This window comes from Xiphophorus hellerii, chromosome 20 (assembly GCF_003331165.1).
Source record: "Xiphophorus hellerii strain 12219 chromosome 20, Xiphophorus_hellerii-4.1, whole genome shotgun sequence".
Lineage (NCBI taxonomy): Eukaryota > Metazoa > Chordata > Actinopteri > Cyprinodontiformes > Poeciliidae > Xiphophorus > Xiphophorus hellerii.
The window spans coordinates 32,818,806-32,844,497 of NC_045691.1; the positions used below are offsets into that span (position 1 = coordinate 32,818,806).

General features: G+C 38.5%; 1 protein-coding gene and 1 long non-coding RNA gene across 10 annotated transcripts in view; one reads left to right on the top strand and one right to left on the bottom strand.

Moving 5' to 3' along the window:
- The window catches only part of LOC116710966 (band 4.1-like protein 1), a 104,801-nt gene that overhangs the window by 42,100 nt on the left and 37,009 nt on the right, over positions 1-25,692 (top strand). For all 9 annotated transcript variants that reach the window (XM_032550306.1, XM_032550310.1, XM_032550308.1 and 6 more), the window contains exons 2-4: positions 11,589-11,717; positions 14,819-14,986; positions 19,793-19,897. In XM_032550306.1, the coding sequence (XP_032406197.1) occupies positions 11,679-11,717; positions 14,819-14,986; positions 19,793-19,897 (312 nt within the window). In that variant the 5' untranslated portion in view covers positions 11,589-11,678. The remainder of the gene's footprint in view (positions 1-11,588; positions 11,718-14,818; positions 14,987-19,792; positions 19,898-25,692) is intronic.
- LOC116710968 (uncharacterized) lies at positions 999-11,562 on the bottom strand. Its single transcript, XR_004337145.1, has 2 exons — positions 10,599-11,562; positions 999-3,269 (listed from the first exon to the last, which is right to left on the bottom strand). It is a non-coding gene; the product is annotated as an uncharacterized LOC116710968 (long non-coding RNA).

Genomic DNA, 25,692 nt, shown 5'->3' on the forward strand with positions numbered 1-25,692 from the left:
AAAATAGCATACCTGCATATAGTTCAATATCCAATATACCTTAATATGAATTAATGCACACAGTCGACACAGTCTCAGCACTGCAGCTGAAGCTAACATCCAGAGTCTTCCTTATCGCTGCTCTTGAGGGTAAAGTTAACCGGGCCATTGCCTTCCTATGCAATTCCACTCTATTCTCATCTCCCTTCAGTTCTCCGCCTGGAATTTCTCCCATTGAGCTCAATTTCTCCAATCACGGAACAGAAGAAATAGTGATGAACAAAGACGTCATTTTACGGTTATATTCTGCCTGTGATCGTAGTTTGGCAATGGCAGTGGAGAAAAAGAACGAAGCCATCCAGTCCACAACTCTAAATATTGAGAAATTAAAGTCAGAGCAAGGATAATGCTTGACTTTTTATTGCTGGCAAAGATGTTGTGGCTCCACTCCCCACAGGGTTGTTTTCAGCTCACACAATTTTCAGGAATCTTCATCATGCTGGCGTATTACATTTGTCATGGCCAAACAATAGTGATTAGGTAAAATCGAATCCAATCGTTTCAACTTCAACAAAGTCCACGCCTCCAGCAACCAATCATTTCTCAGTAACCAGGGTCCAGACATCTGGACGAAGCAAAGTGTAGAACTAGCTGCAGTTTTTCACCAGGCTAGAGTACAGCCAATCAGCAACTAGTAAAACTTAAGCCACTCTTGAATCAGCCGCTTTGCAAATGTCAAGAAGAATTGCGTCTATATATTTCAGCTTCCCAAGATGTGTTTTCTGTCAAATATTTAAGATTTGTAGTTGTGTTCAACAGAAAAATCTGTGAAAACTGAACAGTGAATATGTGGGGGTCCACTATATATAAACAGTTCAGAACTGATTGTGTGCCAGCTGATATTTTTTCTCCCTTCATATAGTGACAGAGTTGCACTAAACAGCATTGAACTGAGTAGATGAGACAAGAAAGACTGAATTTGTAAAAACAAAAGAAATAAAGTCATATTTATAGTAAAATGACTTTTGTACATTATAATTAACAACCACAGGGACAGAGATCTGTTGCAGAAAATAAAATCAAAGGAGGAAAGAATTGCATAGGCGTGTATGTGTGCGTGTGGGGGTGCACGTGTATGCATGTGTGGGTGCGCGTTTATGTGTATGTATTGTCAGTATACATGCGTTTGTGTATTCCTTCAAAGGGAAAGGCAAAATGAGGATCAGACGAAGTGTGTGTGCTGTGCCGAAGCAAAACTTCAAGCGGTTTGGGCCATCAGACAAGTTCCGTTTGAAATTCTACAGACGAGTGTTTCTGTGGAACTTGAACTGTAGCACACATGAGCTTGTCTGCAGCTTAATGGGAGACAACAAACCAATTTTATTTGAATATGTTGTGTATTATGTTGCTGGGACTTCAAAAACTCTGTATGTATTTCAACCTCCTAGCTTAACAACCTAGGAGGTGACGCATTAAAACTGTCGGCTTTGTAAGCATGCAGATTTGTCCTTGAACTGCATTATATATGGAACCCACAATTATCATCACAATATCAGTGAGTGTAATGGAATGCTTGCATGCATTCACACATTGCATACCAATAATATATCATTCCAGTTGGACTGATTCTGTCTGCACCTGATGCCTTTAAAAGGTCATCAATTTTAGGGCCTGAAATGAAGGGCCCCAGAAGTGGTGGGAACATTGTACTAATGGAAAGAAAGAAAAGATTCAGAAAATGTGAGCTCATAGTAGTCTACAGGCAAATTGCCATGTGATTTTCACGTAATAGAGAGGACAAAAAACCGCTCAATAACTTTGACTGCCACTGGTTTTAGCTGTCAAGTTGGCAACATGACGCAGCAAACCTTAAATGTATGTGAGATTTATTTTAAAAAAGGGACGCAGCTGCTACTAATTGTCAACACTACAACAACTAGAGAACAAGGTCCAAGGGCATCACATCAGGAAAAAGTTTTTATTGAAAGAAAAGCTAGTGAGGGAGAGAGACGTAGATCAGTTATGCTAGCTTGACTTTGACAACCTTACCGTGTAGATCTGTTGTGGAATTCAGTGTTTCAGTTCAGTCAAAAAAAAAAAGGCCCATCATGTCTAATTGAATGGTAGGTTTCAATTTTCTTCTCCATCTTTCTGGTTGCAACTTTTAATATAATTTTACCTGGGTTGTGTATCAGTTTAAGTCAAAGTAAGGTGTTTTGCACAGAACAATGATCTGTTTCAGAGAGAACTTCAGCACAGCCTGGATGATGACACTTCCTGCCGTCGTCCTGAAATAAGAGCCGTCTGTTTGACGCCGGTGAATGACCTCACTGATTAAACTCACACTGCTCCCATGTTGAACAAGCCTCCTTTCAATTAATGATTCAATTACACACAATCAACAGGAGGTACACCACCACTGTTGGGTCTACTGGTTTCCTATTACCCTGCTTCACCAGCTAATAAATTATTTGTCATTGTAAGATCATTTCTAGCCCCCAAAAATAGAAAACCCTGGTAAATGTAGTTCCAGAACAACCGGGAACAGTATTACCAAAACTGCTCTGACCTGTTTTTTTTTTTTTTTTTGTTATTGTTGTTTTTACATCAGCACTTCATCTACAGCCATAAACAGCTGTGATTGCAGTCTTAAGCAGCAGGAAACAATTTTACCACACAGAAATTACAATGCTGGAGAGTCTGGTTTGAAAAGTGGGACTGTTGTCAGTGTCTCATTAACTGGAATACAGTTGAGACTTCTAGTTGAGACAGATACACTCCAGCCTCAGAGAGTCTTGCAGAACTTTTTGGCAGAAACGGCGCGAATCTGGGGCAACATATTCTCACACTTGGATAAGTTTTAGAGGGCCAGCTTAGTTTGGGTTGTGCTCACATTTAATGTATTCCACGCAGTGGAAATAAAGCTGGCATTGAGACAAAACAGAAATGATTTAAAGGCTTGTTTTGGAAGAGATTTCGACAATTATAGATAAGAGGGGACAGCTCAACAACAAGCACTGTGAGGGTACGGCCCTCTGAATGTCATTTTTGTGGCTTTAAAGAGTTAAGGACAGCTTTGTCAGAGCAATTAGAAACCAACAAGCTTTGTCTTGCCATTATGTGTCTCCCTGCCCTTGAGGTCCATGATGATGCTCTTTCATCCGCCTGTACGCTTCCACACCCACGCTCCAGTCTGTTGTTTGCATGCTGCCGAGGTGCATAATTCCAGAAATGGTGCCTTTGGTCATTCATCATGGCATCAACAGTGGGAGTTGGGGACGATGGAAGAACTGCAAGGAGAGAAAGGGGGGAAAAAAACAAAAAAAAAACCATTTCAGGTTTCACAACGTGTGGCATCTAAAGACAGATTTGTCAGAGGTAAGGCAGCTGTCCTGGGGAATCCTCCACTGAGCTTTAGTGCAGAATGAAAAAGACTCATACAAGAGAGCAAATAGCAATTCACAGAAACCTGTAAATGTTGCTTTGCATACTATTAATCAAGCAAATTAGTTTGGAACGGTTGAATAACAGTTGCATTGTAACTATGGGACTGTAGCGCATTCATTTTGATTCATTAATCTACTAATAAAGATTTCAATGGGGTAAAAATTAAGAAACGATTTTTTTTTTTTTTTTTTACATATGACGGTTTTGACTGGAATCCTTTTTATTCAAGAGTTTCTGGTATGCCCATAAATCTGATGCACAAGCAACATCCGCAAACAGCAAATGAATGACGAAGCTGCTTCTCTTGGCCCACACTGGGTTCATTTTTGCTTCTAGAAACAATCATATTGGATGCTGGAAAAGACTATTGTTGTGTTCAAGTTGTGCTAAAAGGAGTTAGCCTTTTAGCACAGTGTAGCTATCAGCATAGCTATTCAAGGCTAAGATATCATTTCATTGCTAAACATGTAGCAGCAGCACAGACGTCCCCAACGTTATGTCAGCATCCACAGTCCACATTTCTAAAGAAGGATTCCTTTCAAAAAAGTCACATGAATGGTCAGAAAACACTGAAAGCTGAATGGGTATAATATCACTTTGCACCATTCTGATGGCTGAATAACGTCAATAACAGATTAGTACTTGGTTGGTAATGCAGCAGGAAAAGAAAGAAGGTTTTAAATTGAAAATGTTGCTTATTTTGTTGAAGTTTTCGATTAAAATGAGGATCCTGCAATTAACTTGATGAAAGATTTTAATCAAGTTCCTCCGCTGATTATAACATTAACTACCTTATATTTTAAGATTTTGATTAGAATACAGCTGATGTATTTAGCTTAATGAAAGTGTGGTGTACAGCACTGCTGGAACTGATATGTCCACATCAGTTGCATAATGACTATATTTATTATTTTTAGTATAAGTTATGAATTGTACAGACTTTTGAGAGTGGGAGTTTTCAATGCAGCCAGCTTTAAATTAGTTAGCTAGCTGAGTTTAACCCTCAATCAGTTGTTACTTCTTAGGTGTGGTTGTCCTGAAAAGTCTTTATTTCACACCTAACAAAATGGACTTAAAAAGTGTACTACAGTACTATATTATTAATACCTGATGCCTTCATCTAAAAAATATTCTTGTGATTTCAAAATGGAGGACAAATCAAATGGAAAATGATCTATTTAGCTATTTTATTTAAGACTTTTTCTGCGGTTAAGCTTTCATGGTTCAGTCCCATTTTTTCTATTTAAATCAGACAGTAATGGGAGTGAGAGTAATCCTGGAATTTTATGTCAGGCTCTCCAGCAGTGTTAACATCACACTATCAAAAAACTGATTTCATTTCTTTACTCGAGGTAGTTGGTAAATAAGAAGTGCTCTGAGCGATGCCCGATGGGTCTCATCAGTGCTAACATGAGTTGTCAGAGTGTCAGTGTGTTTGGATCTGGTGCTGGGTGAGTGACAGTGGTGTCCTTGAGTCTCCCATCCTTTTCTCTGGGCCACTGTGTGAACTCCCACTGACAGGCAGCAGTGGGGCGACATGCCAGACTGAGACTCTGCTGCCTTCAAGGTACAAATGCCAACAGGAGACACTGCTGGACAGTACAGCAGCAGAGATCCAGTAAACAAAGTAACTTAAAAGATACAACTTTAGCTTGTATTACTGAATAAAATTCCGTTTTACTCCTCAACTTTTTCTTTATTATATAATTTGTCATTTTCTCAGCTTCTGTGAAGAAAGTAGCAGATTTGCAGCAGACTATTCACAATCTAACACCAAGAGGACTAGGAATACTCTCTGTTAGCATACTAAAGTTAGCATTTAGCATTCTCTACAATGGTGTGTTGGACTCAGAAACTAAAAATCAATAAAAGCACAAAGTTTAAGTCTCTGAAAAAGGAAAAATGTAATATTAGGTAATGCAAAAATCTAAAATTGATAACATATTAATGAGTAAATGGACATAATCAAATCTTCATGATGCATGGACCAAATTCAATGTCTTTGTTGTTGTCCAGCTAATAAGCTAATAAGTTTAAAATTTTAAAAAGTTTAAAAACTGATCCTGCAACTACTTTCTGTCTTCTTTGTGGTTTGCGCCAGCGGCAACATCCGTGTGATGTGAAAGAAATGTCTCCATTGCAGTTTGGTGAAATAAACCCATTTTGATACAACTGAAAAAAACAACCTGATCCTAGAACCATACCTTTGAATTGAAAAGTGAGAGTCGGTGTGGTTCTGTTGAGCAAATTTATTTGATAAATTTTGACATTTATAAATGTCAAATTGTGCAATTGTATGGTAGATGGAAACACATCCACTGTTCACTTTTGCTACCTTGAGCCATGATGGCGACTGTTTGATATTTGCTCTGACTTGAAATGCCACATAATCATACTTCCTCCTTCTTGTCGTTCTTTATCTTTTCTGTTTATCTGTGATCCCCCTTTCTTTCCAGCTGTCTCATCATTCGCCTTCTTGTTCAGTTAGTATTTCTGTTCCCCTATCATCGCTCCGAGAGAGAGAGACAGAGAGAGAGAGATGAGTCGGTGTGAAAGAGAGGACTGTATGCAGTTACCTTGGCAACTGCATCTCGAAGCTTAGCCTGCTCTCTTCCACATGCATACACACTTTGTCTCTCTCTCTCTCTCTCTCACACACACACACACACTTTCTCCATCCTCCTGCCTAGCTTTGATTAAAGCATACCTCTTAGGAGGCTGGATAGACAGGAGGAAGAGGCAGAAGAAAGGTGGGGACTGGCCCGGCTTGTTAGGGGAGACATGATGCTTTTCTTCTCTGATGAATTATTAGAACTGAAGCCACATATCAAAGGCAGAGCTTGTCTGGGAGCTACACGAGGTCCGCAACAAAGAAAATAGCAGTCCACACTGCACTTTGAGATTCCCTCCTCGCCTCTGCAGAGGTCTTTGTCAGTTGGCTGATAGAGGCAATTGTGGGTAATAGTCTGTTACAGGAAATTAATGCATTCGCCAGGCTCCACTGCCTCACTCTACGACATCAATCTGTGCTAATTTGCCAATTAATCTGATTCGATGACACAATGTCTCTATAAGGGACATCCATTTACCTTCAACTAACTTTACGTTTAGGTGATTTGTGTTCTTTATCACATCCTCTTCCTGTGTGTGTGTCTCAACATGCCTGTAGGAGGGAATTTTCACCTCCAGCGAACAAACGGCGGTAACTATCGATTCTGGAGTCTTTGTGAAATGTGTCACAGTTGGCGGCGCGCTTGTTAACGTGGTCAGAACGGGAGTGAAAAATATCCACAGTGGGAACTGGAGTGGGGTTGACTGCAGTTGTTTTGGGGCAATTTGTTGTTGGATGTCCACACGGTGAAAACTTTCGGTTCTGTGGCTCAGGGGGAAGTTAAGAACGATTCAGAATGCTTACAGTAAAGTTTTGTGACAACATAACCTCAAGACTACTGTTGGATTAAAGATGATGAATTTTCTGAGAAAACCCAAGATCAAAGGGACTTCTGTTAAAACAAGTTCAATCTTCATATTTGAGTCAGAGTTCTGGATATGCAGTAAGAAATGTTTCCTTCCAGTAGAAGGTACACAATCCCCCAAAATACTCTTTTATACTCACTTCCATCAAAAATTTGAATCAAAATTTTAATATAAAGTACAGTGAGGCCTGGAAGGTGTGCAATAATGTTGATGTTCTGTTGTTTTTTAAATGGTTGTGTCTACATAGTATACATATATGGCCCTTTGTATGTATTGTATGTGTATTTTATTGTTTGTTTGAACAGCTGCTACTCTACAGTCTTGAGCCAATTATAAATTTGCCCTTGGGAACAATAAAGTAGTTTATGAAAGTGCTTCTTAATGAACCTTTAAACTGTTATGATGTTTCTTTTCAGGGATTGTTAACAAGGAAGACAATAATAAATGTAAGTAGGAGGCAGTCCACAGCCACTGATCTTCCTGTTCCAAACGTGCCCTGAGAATTTAACATGGAAAGTATTTCCAGTAAGTGTCTCTTCCTGGTTAAATCACCTGGATCAAATGATGGCTGTTAGAAGGCCTAAGAAGAACACTGACATGCTGAAAAGGTTGTTGGTACCACCAGGAAGAGAACTAAAACATGCAGGGTGCCGGCCATCCAGGACCAACTTTGGGCACCCCTGGTTTAAAGGTTTATAAAAAAAAAGGCTTCTGCATGAATGCAAAATTTTTAGCTTAGAGTTGTTTTGAGATGGCAGATTTACTTTGCTCTCACCATCTCAGGTATTAGCTTCAGCTAAGTGATGATGCTGTGAGTCTTTTACTGTAAGAAAGAGGGTTACTTACAGGATGCAGGATTTTTGCTCTGAATGAACAGAGACATAACCTTCTACCTCTCTTTGAAAAAAAAAAGCACTTGTAACGCATCCACTCCAGAGAGTGGGTGAGTACTTATTAGCCTAGAATCATTTGTTTCAGAGTGCAATCAGAGGAGGAGGCGGCGATGCTGATCGCTTGATTTTTTTTCCCCTCCTTGAGAATGCATCATTCTTCAGATCCTCTTCTCTCCAATCAGAGTTTACTCTGAAATCATATCCACAGTTCAGCCGGTGACAGGAAATTGATTAGACAGCAAGTGGGAAATGAGTCCCCGAGCGGACCCCCGCTTCCCTTTTATCCCAAAGGACGGGAATTCATTTCTGTCAGATCACTGTGATTTTTGTGTAATGGGACAATTTGCACAGTGGGGGAGCTGAAGGAGACACAGAGAGAGGACGTTCACACTCCTTTAAACATGTGCGATATGTCAGGACCTTTTCCGGGCCAGGAGTCTGGAGGTAGATGTCTGTCCTCAGAACAAGTTGTGATAATACCATGGTCATCATGATTGAACTGATGTGATTTAACGCCTGTGGAGCTGAGAGGCCATCAGGGAGATCCTCTCACTGCAGTGTGTAACTTTTATAAAGAATATGTCTTATACATATTTGTTTGGTATGCTGTGAAAAGATCGATCTCTTCCTTGAGCTACTATTTCCATCTGAAGATATGCACCGCCGCTCCCAACCAAAAACAACCAATTAGTGCCAGGAGGAGGGGCTTAGCGCTGTCAATCAACATCATGTACTTGCTGACAGAGGAAAGCTGTAGCAATAGCAGAGAGCAACGGTGGGGAGGCTTTGAGGATGGCAGGGGGGCGGGAATGTGCAGCACAACACGAGATTGTGATTGACAGCGCTAAGACCCGACTCCTGGCTCTGATTGGTTGTTTCTATTTAGCTCTGGGAGAAAATGGAGGAGCTCAGTTTTTTCAGATTATCACCAAACTGTCACGACATCATGTCAGTTTCAACAAATACGTGAACAAAATACTTTTTATGGAAGCCACCTACTACAGTAACAATGTTAACAACACCAACATTTCAAATAATGATGTACAATGTGATCTACTTACTTTTAAAACAGCAAAAACAACTGATAATCTGCCTCTAATCTCTCTAGTGGATGCAATTTAAAACCTTTTTTTTTTACTTTGACTGTCTGAATGTTGCCACTTTTGAAACTTTTCTCTATGTGGTTCTCAAGTGTCATTCAAGGTCACAGTTTTCCTGCAAGCTGTTTTGCACAGATCTCCTTGGAGATATTTTGTGACAACATGGGTCTTACACGTCAGTATTTTTAATAAACAGCCACAAAAGAACATTCTCCAAGGTCACAAGCATTTTAACCTTCAGATGCAAAATCTAACGAGTGGCTATGAAATAATTTCACAACAATAGGTTAGCCTTGGACAGCAGTTTAAATAGAAATATGCACTTTCTCTATCACAGTTGGCAGATGAACATATAACTTTTGTAATGTAACTTTTTGTGTCTTCTTTTCGGGTCTATCTTCATATTCCGACATCCATAAGTTTGTGATGTTGTGATGTAAAACGTACAGTGAAACAAAGCTGGCTGAAATATTTCACTCCAAAGTCTACAAATAAAATCTTTCTCTCACTCTGGCTTTTTATGAGGAGTCCGAATTTATTGATTAAAATGATTAATAATTACATTTTTATGTTCCTACGCACAACCCATAATGACAAAAACAGATGACATCTGCAGTGATATAGATTTTCTTTGTCTTGTTTTTAATCACGCACATAAGCAGCAAAAAGTCAATATTTGTATGTTTGCTTGAGATGAATAGATGCTCACAGAAACACTGCAGCTTTCTTCCGTTTCGGTTCACTTCATAACTAATAACATAGAGAGCATAAAGCTTTTCATACAAATACTGATGCATCCTATAGTTTCATTCATTTGCTTTAGTGAGGCTCTTATTCTGTCTAGAGTCAAATAATCTTTTATTGTTATTTTATCCAATTATAAAAAGTCAAAAAGAAGAATAAAAATGCAATTTATTGTCTTAAATTGTATTGAATTAAATTTCAGCACAATCAAAAAAATCAGGACACCAATGTTGGAACTGCAGCACATGGTGTGGAGTAACACTGATATTGAGAAAAAAGACAAATGAAAATAAGATCTGTGTATATGTTTCTGTATGCATAAACCTAAAGGCATGGATATATAGACCAATGGAAGTTATGCTGCCTAATAAGTGTACCAAATGCCAATGTATAGAGCATATAGAGAGAACAAAGAAAGTTATCCAAACACAGAACCCTGTGGTACTCCACAACCAGACTTGGTGCAGGAGAAAGATTTATTAGATTTATTATGCCAATGTTGTATATTGCGGGAATAAAATTTCAGCCTCAGAAACCTGCATTATTTCTAAGCTTTGTTTAAGTGTAAGACTATAAAATTAACTTTATAACCACGACTTTATATCAATAAATGAAAACACGACTGATTAGCATTTTCATCTTTTTTTTTCTTTTTTGCAAAATTTTATAAGTTTGCTCAAAATTCGCACAACAGTTAGACAGAGTCGTAGCTTGTGTTACATTGCTGTTGCATTTTCATGAGGGAAACAGAATCTGGTGATACGTTTTATTTACTTATTTATCTAAAAATCATTGTTTAGCACTGCTTTTATGTTCATAATAACTAATTCCTGAAAGCTTAACATTTCCCTTTAAACTACAGGGAGTAGATTTAAGAGTTTTTACATTAATTATATGCTTTTAGTTTTCCAAAGTAGTTTCAGTGCTGGTGGTCTATGTAGACTGCATTGTTACTCACTCTTCTCTAAGGTCTCTGTGAGTCTCTGTTGTGACGTGCCCTGAACACACACCTCTTCAAACTGACAGAACTGGCTTCTCTCTGCGCTTGTGGTTTGGCTTTCATTCTCCTCCAGCAACTGGAGCTTCCTGCTGATTTTCAGGAATATTCACTTATGGCACATACACACACACACACACACGCCCACGCGCCCACACACGCCAACTCACAAACAAGCCCATCTTAAAGAACCCACTCTACACTGTATGGATCTTTGTGTTCTGGTTGGAATTTCATGTGAAAGCACATGCCCTTGGTGAGCAGGTGCATCATTTCTGATGAAGTTGTTGAGTTATCAAGAACTTTGAATGTTAAACTGAAAAGCTCAATTCCTCCAGTGAAAGAATTTTTTTTTTACATGATTGCTTTTGTGTCAGGCTTTTGTTTGATGGCTCAATTTGATCAGAGAAGGTTTGACCAGAAGTTTCTGCAATGTAGAGTTTTATGAAGCATGGTTAGTAAACGTGATTTGGATACAAAACTTATATGGCTACTTTAGATTATTGATTTAAAAAAAAACTCGCTTTGCAGTGGATTTTTAACCAGGTTCATGTTACAATAAACCTTCCAGCTGAGCATCAGATGACATTTCAGTGATGTGGCTACAGGTGGATGTTTTCTAGACATTGGGTCTATATGCAGTCCTGATGTACAAATAATTTTTTTATTGGCCTATAAGAGGCCGTTTAGCCATTATGACTCATTTTAACTGGCATGAAAGAAAAACAAAACATGCATGTAAAATCATTTCAGGGCTGTAACAACATCCAGCTGACAAGATCAAAATACATTAAAAATGCAGAGAAGACAACATTCTACCTGTTTTAGGGGGAAAATTAAGAACAATCTGTTTTTCTCACTAACAGATTGCAGGTTCCTAAAGTGGTTTATGAAACTGTCATATGTGAAATGTTCAAGCTTAGGTTTGCTGTTTTTCTACCATTTTCCCAGGTAGGTACTGCTTCTCTGAGACGGCCCCTGAATCGGAGAGGACGGCAGGGATCTAGGAGGCCTCCCTGACAGCAGGGGGCAGCAGCAAACATGCAGGACTCATCCTCTGACAACAAGATGGCCAAGCAGGTCAGTGAGGCAATATAAAGTGGCCTTAGACTCCCAGTATTTTAATTGCGCAATTTTGCATTGCAAAAATAAATTTTCTTAATGGAAATATATCAATTTAAAAAACAACAACAAAAAAGGCATTTTTCCATCAAAAGTTTTGCTGCTAGGATGAGGTGGTTTTTCAGCCATATCAAAATTAATTTCACAAAACTGCAATAGAAACACTTTTTTTGCATATCATGAGTCACATAATCAACAACCAGATGTTACTACAGGCAAAAACCACAAAGAAGATGACAGGAAGTGGTTGAAAGATGACGTCACATTTTTTAATGACTTATCATGTGAACAATTTTTTAAATTGCATTTCATATTTAATGGAAATATCGCAATTACAAAACTGTGTTTTTCGACATTATTATTATTGTTAACCTTCACCTAAAATCTATTTTGATAAAGATTCCTAGTAGCATTTGCATTTCAACTTTTTTTTAAACTTAAACTTATTTCAAGGTTTAAATAAATCTTAAAATGGAAAAGATTGGGAATAAAAAGTTGTTGTCTGTTAGAAGTCATGTATCCTTTTGCTTTCATTTTAATTATGTTTCACAACATTGACAGTAGCCTGATGTTACAGATGACAGTTGACAATATTAAATTAAAAAAAACAAAACCAAACTCAAGACCAAGAAATCAGAAACAATTCTGTCATAATGAAGGAAATTGATCCCTTTCTTCTAATAAGGTAGATTTACAGATTCCCCATCATGAAATTAACTTTGATTCATTAAAATAGGGCAAGTTTTGTTTTTTGGTGGGTAAATGAAAAATTTAAAAAACACAATATTTTGTTTTGTTTTGTTTTCCATTTTGCTCAATTTGGTGCTTTCAGCTTCACGACTTTGTCCCTCTACTAAATTAATACCACTGAGTTCATTTTGTCTTTGTGCAACTTCTTGTTGTTTTATTGGCATCATTTAAAACTAATTAGAACAATACACACTTCTGAAGGCTAGCTGTTGCTTATTTTATTTGATTTTATTTTTTGCCAACATCTATACAGGAAAACACAGCAGTTAGCATCTCAGTGAATTCATATTCAGCAGTAATATCCACGTGTTGATGGAGATGATGTTTTCTTCCTGTTCCAGACTCAGCAGGGGCTCAAAGTCGAGTGTTTAGAAGGAATTTAGAGCTTCCTGCTGTGTTTTTGTACCCATCTAAAGCCTCGCATGAATCTGAATACCTTTAAAACCCCATCAGCAATCAGCCCAGTCACAACTCTTTCAACGGCGTATTTAAAGTACAGACACTGGCAGACATCTGGAACGCTGCATCCGCTCCCTGCTGTGGGAGGGCTTGGACTGATTCCCTCAACATTTAGGCAAATGAACAGTTTTTTGAGCTAAAATCTCCAGCTTATTTATTCTCAAAGGTAAAAAAAAAATTGAAATATCTAACAGTATATTTTCTTTTGCCATTCATTGTAAATGTGTGCCAGCAGTGTAGATTTGTGTAAATGGCAACAAAAGATAGATGGCCGCTGGTACTGAGCCATGCTCTGGTTCTGCTGGAGCTTTCTTCTTGTTAAGGACGAAGTTTTCCTCTCCACTGTCGCTGCAAGTCAATGAATCAAGACAGGAAACCTTCAAACTGATCTGACTAATAAACTGAACTTGATGTGATATTTAATAACTGGGACCAGTTTGGAAAGAATGTATGACCAGATTGAAATCACTTTATTTCAGTCAATTCCTTTAAATAGCGTAAATTGATTGTGTACAAACAAACTGCATTGAGGTTTAAGAAGCTGACTCTGAAATCTGTGTCTGTTTCTGGATTCTTTGACTCCGCCCATTTTCATTTGGTGTGAGAGTGAGAAGAGCTGAAAACAAAAGCTACAGGAAAGATGATCAAATTTATTTAAATTCCAAAAATGTTTTTCTGTTTAAAAAACGTTGTCAATATTTTTGCTTTAAGTCAGTTTTTATTAAACGGGACAACACAGTTTAAACTCCATAGATTTAGTGACATTACTTTTTGTATTTCTCAATATAGAACTGCTGAAAATCCTGTCATGAATTTAGATGTTGGAGATGTTTAGGTTTTTTTGGTTTGGGTTGATTTTTGTTCAGTTTTTTTGTTTTGTTTTATGTTTTTCTATATTCTGTAGTGTTCTTTCCTCTCTGCACTTCCCTTAGTTGCTTTAGTTTCCAGTTCCCTGCATCTGCAGCCAATCAGCTAATTAGGATGCCTGTCACTCATTCCCATTATTTAAACCCTGTTCCAACCAGGAACCTCTAATATAAAGCAGGATTACTGGGTTATCAGGTTAGCCTGGGTCTCTCACCATGGTGACTGCAGCTGTGTTTCCATTACAAATGTGCACAAATCTCTGTTTATATTCTGTTGCTGTCAAAAATTTACAATTTTGCAATTGTGGTGTTTCCATCAAATAAGACATGAAATTAAAATCACACATGAATAAGCTTGTTCATGAGATGAGTCCTTAAAAATAAAGGCAACAATGGATGTAAACAGCTACATGAGAGATATTCATATTTCAGCCATGATGCTCATAATGTACGTTGAATAAGACGCCTGTGTTTTATTCAGGGGTTGGAACGATAAGCCCCACCTACATGGGAACAGCTACCTACGGCGTTTTGGAGAAATTGTAGTCGGATATGTTACACATTAGAATGACACACAACTTTTTATGAACTGTGATGCTGTGAGAGTTCTGGCGGAGCCATCTGCACACTGTCCAACAAAAACAAAACAAAACATCATCCTCCAACCACTTCCTGTTCCTTTGTGGTTTTCGCCAGTAGTAACATCCAGCTGTTGATCATGTGACTTGTGTGATGTGGAAGAAAAGTGTTTCTATTGCAGTTTTATGAAATACATCTATTTAACCTCCATATCCTAGTGCCAAAACCTTTTATTGAAATACGTGTTTTTTCAAAATTGGCATACTTCCATTAAGCAAATGTATTTTCAGAATTTCAACTTGCGTGCTGTGCATTCAGGAAAATATCTCATTTTTGGTTTTGTTCATTTCCACTTTTAACTTTTGATGTTTTACCATCTGCAATCCCACTTTTTATGTTTCACAGGAACAAAACTCCAAGCACCAGGACGAACACAGAGAGGCCGAGGACACATCTGAGAAGACCTCCCCAAACAAGAACCTGAAATCTCCTCAGAAAGGCTCAAAGCGTCTTAAAACCTCCACCTTCAAGGTGGCACTGCTGGATTCCTCAGAGTATGAGGGAGAAATCGAGGTATGAACAATGGAAAACTATTAGCATTTGCACATTTTGTTGAATTAGGCTTTGCAATAGGGATGAGAATTTTCTCATCCCTATTGCTATTGTTTGTACCTCCCTTTGTTGGGATTTGAGAATTGTATGGTGCTGCTGGAAGCTGACAACATTGTTCCACTTTACCATAACACACGTGTCTCTGCGGCGGCCAGGTCTTCCTCTCCAGGCGAATGTGTGTTGCTGTTCGTCGAGCTTTGTGAAACTGGACAATTTGCGCTCACAATAAAAGGAACTGGAAGAACACATAAGAGAGGATGGAAGATAAAGATGTGAGGGAGTTCATGAAGATAAATCCACTGTGGATTTTTTTTTTCTGACCCGCGGTAACAACAGCTCTTCTTGAACAGGTTTATCTCTGTCTTTGGAAATAACTTTGCAGGATAGCGGTGGGAGAAATGAATATCCCATTACAGGGCTGTGGGGGGGACTTGACAGTGGTTCTTCAAGCTGTTTCTGTGCAGGCTGAGTGTTTTCTGTTCCCTTTCACAGAATCTTGGCAGAATTCAAGAGACAATCATTTGGCCAGGGAGGCAGCCTCCGTGCGCGAGACGGGATTTCTACATGCAGAACTGAATCAGAGTGCAGTCAAACTAAAATATGCAAGAGGTTTATTTTCAGAAGATAATAAATCTCTCTATTTTACATTATTCATTTCAATATCAACTAATCCAATTCATAGTGGAGCTAAATATTAAGTTTACAGACTAAATATCTAACTATTTCATTCGAAGTTAAATATTTAGCTTGCCAACTAAAATAGCTTGGAGCTAAATTTTTAGACTAAGCATTTAGCTTGCTAGTTACATATTAAGGTTCATAATACATTTTTAGCACAGAGTTAAATATTTAGCTTGCTTTACTTTGTAAACTAAATACTTAGTTTGCTGGTTAAGTAATTAGTTTGAAACTGTGACATTTCTAAATGACTAACATGGTGAAAATTCCTTTGAAAATGAAAACAACCCAAATTACTGCTGTTCATTTTTGACTGCATAACTTTACAAACAACAATCCATAGATTAGTTGATAAGATTAGCTGATGAAAGTTTGGTTTCATTCTGGTTTGCTGAATGGAGCTAATCATATCTTCATTCAATATACAAGCACTCAACAAGCAGCGTTTTACTGTTGTTTTAGGTTTTGGCACAAGAACTACCTAAAACATGTTGTCTTTATAGGGGCCTTTTTTTTGCCTCCTTCTCTGTTCAAAGCCGCTTGCACTGACCGCTAACTGGGTACTAAAAAATCCATAGTGGTTACATGATTGCGAGCCAGGTGCAGCCAAGGAGAAAATAGAAGAGCAATGTTATTATAGCACGAGCACACTCCCGGGGATACTTTTTGCACAAGTGCATGGAGGTTTGAATGTGTGCTGTGATGATGGGGGCAGGGGACGACCTGTGAGGTACGACTATCAGGACGGCTGCCATCTTTTTCAGCACCCTGAAAACATTCTGAAGGCCCCTCAACACAACATACATAACCCCGCTCTGCCGGTGGGGGATGTTTACAAAGTCTTTTCATATGAATCACTCATCTTGATTATGAGCCAAACCTGGCAGCACTGCAGTCACTGAAAGATGTACGATTAGGATTTGCAGTGTATATAAACTGGTGTTTTGTTTGGACTTTTTGGTATAGACTGTTGTCAGGTCAGAAATAGTAATCTTGCACTTAACAAATTAGGCTTTTACGGAAAGTGGCGAGAAGAAAGAACCACCATCAGAATAACAAGAGGACTTTGACTCTACTACTTCATCAAGAACACGACAAAAAATGGAAGAAAATTTTGTATTGGTTGAATGTAAGTTTTAGAATGAGGCATCACAATTGGAAATCATTCACCAACCTGGAAAATCTGGTGTGGCTGCTACATATTTAGTGAAAATGTGCAATATGCATCTCAGGAAAATCTTTCACATGTTCACTGCTCTGAAAATATGTAAGGAGAATATTAGATATACATTTTCAGTTTATGGCTAATTGTAGTTATCCTCACCTGCAGGTGAGTTAAACTGACCAGCAGACTTCAAGTGACCCTTGAAGTACAGGGGGTGTGAATACTTTTGCATGGAACTGTATGTAAGCTTTCCAGTTTAGCGACAGCCTTAAACCTGAGTGTCGACAGGCGGCAGCGTGCCTCAGCCTTCTGGAGCCTGGTGTCTGTCTCTTCGCTCGCTGTCTCTGTGTTTCTCTAGAGGAATTGCCGTATTCCTGGGTTAATTAGGTTTTGAGTCATGGATGCCTGGTGGAGCTCCCCGTCGGCCCCCGGCCAGCAGCGGAGGCGCCACACCCACCCCGGATGTGTGGTCAGACCGATGGGCCGATGCATTCCACTGGGCTATTTCAGGCTCAGCTCACTGCTAGCTGCTCTTCATGTGTCACGTCAGAGTGAGAACAATGCAGCAACACGACTTTTTTTTTTTTTTTTTTTTTTTCTCAATGCAATATTTTATCCATTCTCCAAATGCCGCTTGAGCGCTAACAAAAAAGTTCAGGCACTTTTTCGTCATACCCTTGGGACATTAAGAAACAAAGGGAATAACACTGCATCTGTTTCCCTGGCAACTACTAGCCCAATTTTACTGTCTGTGCACAAAAGGAGCCACAAGAAAAGGAAGCATGTGTAAGAGGATAACAGTGTGTGGTTAGGTGTAAACATTAACTCGGCCGTCTTTGTTCTATATTTAACTGGAGCCGATGAGTGCATCCGTAAAAGTGAGGGCTTTTTTTCTTCTTTACGTGCACGGATGTAATCATGTCAGTGGTTAAACCTGAACCAAAATGCTTGTTATCGCGGTTTCAGTGATGGCAGAAATATGCATCTTCACCTACAGTTTGGATATGAAATGTGTTCACATCTTACAAATATGATATTTTAGAATTGCCTGCATCTGTAAAAATACTGGTATCAGTTTGTTCTGCGTATGAAGCATATGTAAAAACAGGAAAAATCAAAATGCACTCAAATTTAGATTCTTACACATTTAATTTAATGCTGACATTGTTATTATGGTTAGTACTAGGGTGCACCGATTGCAGTTTGTTGGCTGATCATCAATTTTTAAAAAAACCTGTAGAATACTAATGTACATGTCTGAAATTCTTTGTTCCGGAGAAGCTCATCTCCTGTTGCAACTGTAGGAAATGCAGAGCCAAAACGTATGTGGTGAAGATGAAAACCAGAATAGTCATTTGAATTTGAAAGGGGAAAAAAATCTGAAATTCCTCCATTTCAAAAGCTTCTTTACAGCAACCTTGGCAGTATACAATGGACCTCTGCTTATTCCTGCTTTACTATTCAAAAATTCACCTTTTTTCTGTAAAGCATATCTTAAATATTTGAAATGAAATGCAGCGTATCGAGCTGAGGTGGAATGCACAAACTACTCCTTTGTAGTTTTGTGGAATTTTATGTGATTGACACAAAACACTGTATAACTATGAAGCGCAAGGAAAACAGCAGGTGATGCAACTACAAATCTGAGGGGAATTTTTAACTGGCCTCTTTACTCTGATACCCTTTAATACAAAACATACAGTGTAATCCCAGTTCAACTACAGTTGTTCTGTAAAAGCCTTAGAAACTTGGTAGTTTACGTGGCAATGAGGGAATTAATCAGTCAAGAGACCAACCATGAGTTACAGGACCAGGCTCAGAAAAAAAATAAAAATCAAGAATAAAGTTATGAGAAAAAAGTCAGAAAAGAATAAAATCAATTAATGGGAATAAAGTCGTAATAATATCAGAATAGTCATAAAATTACTAGAATAGAGTCATAAGAAAATGAGAATAAAGTTATTATGTCAATAGAATAAAGTTATAAGATATCGATAATGGAAGTTATAGTAGAGAATAAAATCTTAATATTACCAGAACAAGGTCATATATTAGCGTATAATATTTTCTCTTGTGAAGTTATACTTCGGTTTCGGTTTTGCAATTAGGAAATATTTTTAACTCATCAGCATCGTCAGTCACAGGATTTTGAAACGATGTGTTTGTTTCAAAGAAAGAAACCACTCAGATATGACGAGCTGGTCGCATCAGAGCTTGATAACTACAGAAGCTTTGCTGTTCTCACATCCACTTGTTCTCTTGTAATTTTGCAGCTTTCTTCAAGTAATTTTGCATCGTTTTTCTGCTAATATTACAGCTGTGCTGTGATAATATTATGACTTTATTCTCGTAATTAAAAAAGAACTAATAAAATAATACTCCTTTGTAATTTGCAGTTTGTCACAAGACTTGGATGAATCAGCAAATGCATAGAAGAAGATGCTCTGCTTGTAACATGTAGTCATAATCTGACATTAAATAGCATGACCCCAAAATATGAATAAAACAGCATTATCTTTTATGTTAGTAAGTCCCCAAGTATGGACTCATCATACAGCAATTTAGTTGCAGAAAGATAAAAAGCAGTTTTAAAACAGGAAACAGTAAAACAGGGGAAGAAAACTGGTCCCAGTAACCTTTCTAAATACAGACAATGTACAAAAGCATAGCAGAGTTACATAAGGAAACCAAGTGAATAAAAAAAACGTGTTAAATCCAAACAGGAAGCAAAATTAACTGAAAAGAACAAAACAAACAGGAAGTGAAGTAAAAGCAGACCATAAAACAGGAGCTTTACAAACTCACGAGTTTACAGGAAAACCAACACTAGTAAGAGGCTAACCAAAGCTAGCCTCAGGAACCACTGGAAGCCTTCCTCTACTTTCTCTCAACCTTTTTGTGTCTGTGTGTGTGTGTGTCTGCAGAAGCACTCCAAAGGACAGACTCTGATGGACATGGTGTGTGAGCACCTCAACTTGCTGGAGAAGGACTACTTCGGCCTGACCTTTGCTGACACAGAAAGCCAGAAGGTCAGTGGATTTGGCGCTAGAACAAACTCACGCGGATGCGCGGGGCGCAGACGTGTTGTTCAGTGAACGATTTGTATTCGTCTCGCCTCTGCGTTGGGCGGCTCTCTCGGGTGCACCGTCCATCAAGATGAATAAAAAGTGGACATTTCATAGATCGGTCTGGGCCTGAACAAAAAAGCCATTTGAATGAAATAAAGAAATGCTTCATCTTCTCTTTCCAATAGTTCTGTGTCTATTAAATTTAGTTATAGAAGTATTTCATGAGAGGGAGAACTGCTCTGGAGGAAGAAGTCCTTTAAAAGATGAATCAAACCTCAATGGTCTGCGGCTAATGAAATGGGAGAATTTTTAAGTTGGGTGAGACAAGTTGGGTCTAAATGACTTCTGTGAGTTCTGGAAGTCTCTGTTATATAGCCATGGGATCCAGACTGGAGTAGGTAATTAGCTAATGTAATGTCTCAGAACAGTTACACTCTATTCTGTTTTGTCTGTTCTTTTATAAGAGAGATGTGCATGTTATTATTAAATGTATTCCTTTCTTGAAGTGGAAGGCTAACGGCTAACGTTCTGGAAGGCTAACGTTCTGTAAGGCTAACGGCTAACATTCTGTAAGGCTAACGGCTAACGTTCTGGAAGGCTAATGTTCTGTAAGGCCAACGGCTAACGTTCTGGAAGGCTAACGGCTAACGTTCTGGAAGGCTAAGGGCTAACATTCTGGAAGGCTAGCGGCTAGTCAGAAGGACCCTCAGTTCTGGCTGATTTTAGTGGTTTGAAACAACTCCATATATCTATTTGTTGGACACAATGGCATATTTGCGGATTTAACCGTCTAATCATTTTTGCAAGTGACTGCTGCTAATTTTGAAGTCTTTTTAAAATCAGAACATCTGAACCTATAGTACTTTGACTGACACTGGCCAATTGGTACCGATACATTTGATGAGCTGTGTCCAAGTTGGGTCCAAGTTGGGTCTAGTTGACAGTGTAGCAGGAGAGACTTTAGGTGATATGTGGAAGCTGACTCACTCCAAAATCTATGACAATATATATTGTCATAGGTGACAATAATATAGTATTTTAGTAGAGCTGCATGATCACATGTTTTTTTTTGTTTGTATATAAAGCAATTGGATGATATGGATGTTTAATAGTTTTATACTGTGAAGCTAGGGCAGGTAAGAAAAATCAACAACACTATATATCACAATAGACACATGACCAATATCAACAGACAATACATGTGAATATTCAATATCTAGAATATTCACTGAACTCCGATCCAGAACCGCACAGCATTCTGGGAGATGTAGGCAGAGCTTTAGCTGCTCAAACTCACGCAGCTGGCTAAGCAAGATTGGTGGCAACAACTAACTCACTCATTCTTTGGTTACCTAGCAACAACCAGTTGAATAACAGTTTCAGGTTTCGTTTCGGAGTGAAGACTGTGAATAAAACAAGGAAATACCAGTTTGGCAGTATTTCAGATAATTAATACAAAAACTAATCAATAATTATCAATAGTGGCAGTGAAACTCTGATATGGTGATACGTTCTTCAGCCATATCGTCCAGCCCTACGTGAAGCAGTTATCAAGTTTATCACGTTGTGAGAATCTTACCATGGCAACCTTTGTTTATCGTTGCATACATTTTTATAATGATAGAATTTACATCATCGTCATTCTTTACAAAAAATACTTGGATTTCTTTTAAAATCCTCCTGATGTTGTAGCACGTTAACATTAAGCCATTTTTATGGCTAATTGTTATTACCAGGATATTATCTTCATGAACTAACATCTTTGGCTACATGGTAACGTCTTCCTTTACCCGTTTCCTTTTATATTCTTTGACATTAAACTCAACTTTTTTGTTTTATTTTTCCCTTTGGTCAGGTTTTATAAATTCATGCTTTCCTACATCAAGCTTCAGTCACCTCACTAATAATTTGAACATTTCCTCCGGGTGTGCCTGTGATCCTTGTTGTTTTTACACGATGTAGATATCAGCCATATTACGGCGTAATCACGTCTTTAACGGCGCTCTGGTGGAATCCGGCTGTCAGTTCCTGATTTGATGTTGGTTTTGATCAGCGGGAGCCTCCCTTTGGGCAGGCCTGAGATCACACGGCAGGGACACAGTGAAACATTCCAGCTTTTGAAGTTTGGAAAGATGACAAGACCCGGTCGCTTTCAACACTTCCAGCACATCCTAAAGGTTTCCCTAATCAGTCTCCGCAGGCGGCGTCAGCTGACCGGCTGGACCGTGACTGTCCGATCGCAATCTTAGACGTAATTTAGGTGTTTAAAAGATCAACGGAATATTTCTACCTCCTCCTTATGCAGGTATTGCTGTAGATTTGGTGGAAACTACAGAGTCATCAAAGACTTATCGGAGCGCAGCCGCTACCTCCCGCCTGCGGACCCCTCCTGATCAGGAGATCAAACAAGCCGGCGAATTAAAATGTCATTTCAGATGGCCTTTCTCCATCTCTGTTGAAGGAATGAGAATTTAATCTTCGCTCTTCAGGAGAATATTTGTTCCCAATGACTGCTTCATGTCGCAAACTTGCGCTTAATGGTCAATAATGAAAGATTCCTAAGTTTTTTAAGAGAGAAAAACAAATTGATGGAGAGCACCTTGCTAAGTGATTGTCTTCACCCTCAGTCAGTTGGTTCAAAGAGGAGATAAGTGCCAGCAGCTCTTTATTAGTGACTGCGACTGTAAATGAGTGTGGAAGTGAACTTCATTGTGGCCTCAGGTCTGGATGTTTGAGGATCAACGTGCTTCTTTCTCTCAGACTGATGTGGAACTGGCTGCCATAAGGTCTGTCAGCGTTAATATGCAGCTGCTCTGCAGCGCTTGGCGTTCCACAGATTACTGTCGGCTTTCTGCGCCACGGGCGGCTCGGAACTTTGTCGCACGCAGCAAAACGTGAGTGTGAGGCTCAAAATAAGAAGTAAATTAAAGTGCACTGCAGTGCCGTTTCAGTTTCATTTTTACTGCCAGTTCACAGCAAAAGTAATCACATCTCAGAGAAAACAAGTAAACTTGGAAGGACAGCTCAGAATCCTTGAAAGGGAGGTTCTGTCAAAAGGTTCAAAGCAGTTTTTCTATTTTACCTGCAGTACGTAACTCCCTTGTTGTGCTCAAAATATCAGAAGCAAGATTTTTTGAGTTCCTTGTTGGAAATACTAAATCACACACATATCTGATTGTTTTCAAAGCGACTGAAGTCTGTGTGGTCATGTCACATTTTGTTCGACTTTTATTTCATTGACGTGAGACATGCATCATCATTCTGCACCAGTAGATCAGGATGTACACAATGGCTGAAAATTCTGATGATGAAATTATAAAAGAAGTCTTTAGTTGGGGGTGGTCTGGTGGCTCAGGGGTAAAGCACCATCTGTGTGTATGGAAGCTTTAGTCTTCGATGCGGACGTCACAGGTTCAAGTCCTGGGCTGATGACCTTTGCCCCTCTCTCATTACCCACTTTCCTGTCTAACCTCTCTTAAAAGAAGAGAGGTTAGACAGACTGCCTGAGCCAAAAAAGTAAATGAAGTCTTTAGCTACATTTCCATTACAAATATGTGTAAAATTTTGTGAATATTCTGTAATGTTGAAAAAACACAATTTCAAAACTATTTCCATTAAAGAAGAAATGCAAGAAAAATCACGCCTGAACAAGTTTGTTCATGCGATAAGGCATTCAAAAACACGCCGCGGGATCATCCTCCAACTACTTCCTGTCGTCTTGCTCATGGTTTACACCACTGGCAACGTCTAGTTGTTGATAATGTGACACCTGCAATGCAAAAAAAGTGTTTCCTTTGCAGTTTTGAAAAATAAACCAATTTTTATAGATCCGAAACACCCACCTCATCCATGTGGCAAAACGTTTTATCAAAAGTTGTCCAGATTTGGTCAGTGGTAACAGCTGTTGCCGATGAAGCGCATCACATCACAATCCCACCACTCTTGGCTTCCTATAGAGGTTGCAGTCAATGCTCCACAAAAAGCTATTGCAAATAGTTGTGTTTCCTTTAAATTAGCTTTCTTCATATTATGATTTTGTAACAACACTGACTGCTCCCATTGGTGTATTAACACAAACAGCTCTATCAGTCTTTACCTCCATAAACAGGGAGTTGTTGTGCGACGTCATGTCAACGTTCTTCTTCTGCAAACGCGAGTTGCTTTGATGTTGTCTAATTACAGAATTTGATTGGTTAGAATTATGAACTTTTGACATTTTAAACTTATGACTGAACAGGTTCTCTTTGTCAAAATGTTCCTTTAGTGTTGGAGCAAACAAAGTGGAGATTAATATCAGATTCTCAGTTTCCAACTTGCAATTAAAATACATTAAGATAATTATTAATTCACAGCTCTGGATTCCAACTTCCCAGTCAAATCCAGCTCAGTGTCAATCTGGACTTTTCTGACCTGGAGTTTGAAGTTAGCAGCAAGTCCAAAGAAACAGGGTCTGTCATTGCAGTTTACTTTGAAGCAATTTTAGGAACCTCTACATTGTTGTCATATTTCTATTGGGTGCTAATGTTGGGTGGTACCATTAAAAAGTTTGACTGACTTTATTTTCCACTTTTGGGATAACTAGATAGAAGTAAACGATTGACTTTCACCAAAAGTGTCTTGTATAATTCTGCTTCAGATTTGTGAATTTGGGAATTCAAAAAGTTCAACAAAGTTGAATGAGTTTGTGAAGCTATAAGGAGGCCCAGGACACTGATGTGTGTAGTTTAAGTAAGTTAACAGAGCTGTTTCTTTTTATTTATTTGCAAGTTTTCTTTGTTAATAAATTAAAGAACATCCCATTTAATTAGGTTAAATAAATCAACTTCTATAGTGAAACAAGCCCTTCATGATGTAATGTTGGTGAGATGCTTCACTGCAGTTAGTTTTTAGGGACCGCTTTTCTGTTTCGCTCATCTGTCTTGTACTGTCATGTAATCACAACTTTAAATACAAATTACACACATGAAGAGGAGAGACGACACCCTGCCTCCGAGCTCATACCGAACTATGTAGTTCCCGCAACAACACACACAAATACACACACACAGGAAATAATGTGACCAGACAGTATTACTAACGCAGCACAAACAAAGTACATCAAGCACACCTTGAAGATTACAGCTTTCTAATACAGTGTTGAGAAATCTGCAATGAGAATTTGATTTTATTATTTTCCATTACTGGATGAGAATAGAAAAAAATCGACATGGAAACAAAATTTCCGAACTTTACTTTTTCTTTTTAGACATTTCTCAGCGTATAAAACAAAAAACTTGGGCCTGTCGACATTAACACGATAAGCTTAATAAGCTCAAGCTAATTAGCTGCTCTAAAAATTAGAAAATGTCGCTGATGTAAGTTCAGATATCTTGCCACAATGACGATATACTGTAGCTCTGTAATCAGTCAAATTTGAGAACCCAGTTTAGCTGTAGGCTCGGAGAAAAGTCTAAGAGTTCAGGTCTTAACTCTGGCTGATTCAGGTTTTAACACCTTCTTCAAACATTAAGAACTCAAAGGCGCCAGAGTTTGTTTTTTTTTTCTTCTTGCTGGTAGATTTAATTCAGACGCACAAACACACAAGAGTCAAACACAGAAGAAAAATATTTTTGGCTCACATTGCAGCCTTGTCAAAACTTATATCCCAGTAAATGACCTGGTCCTGCTAAACTCAACAGCTTTAAAATAGAAATCATTTCATCCAAATGCTAGTAAATAAAACCGTAAAATGTGTAAATTCAACCAATAGAAACTGA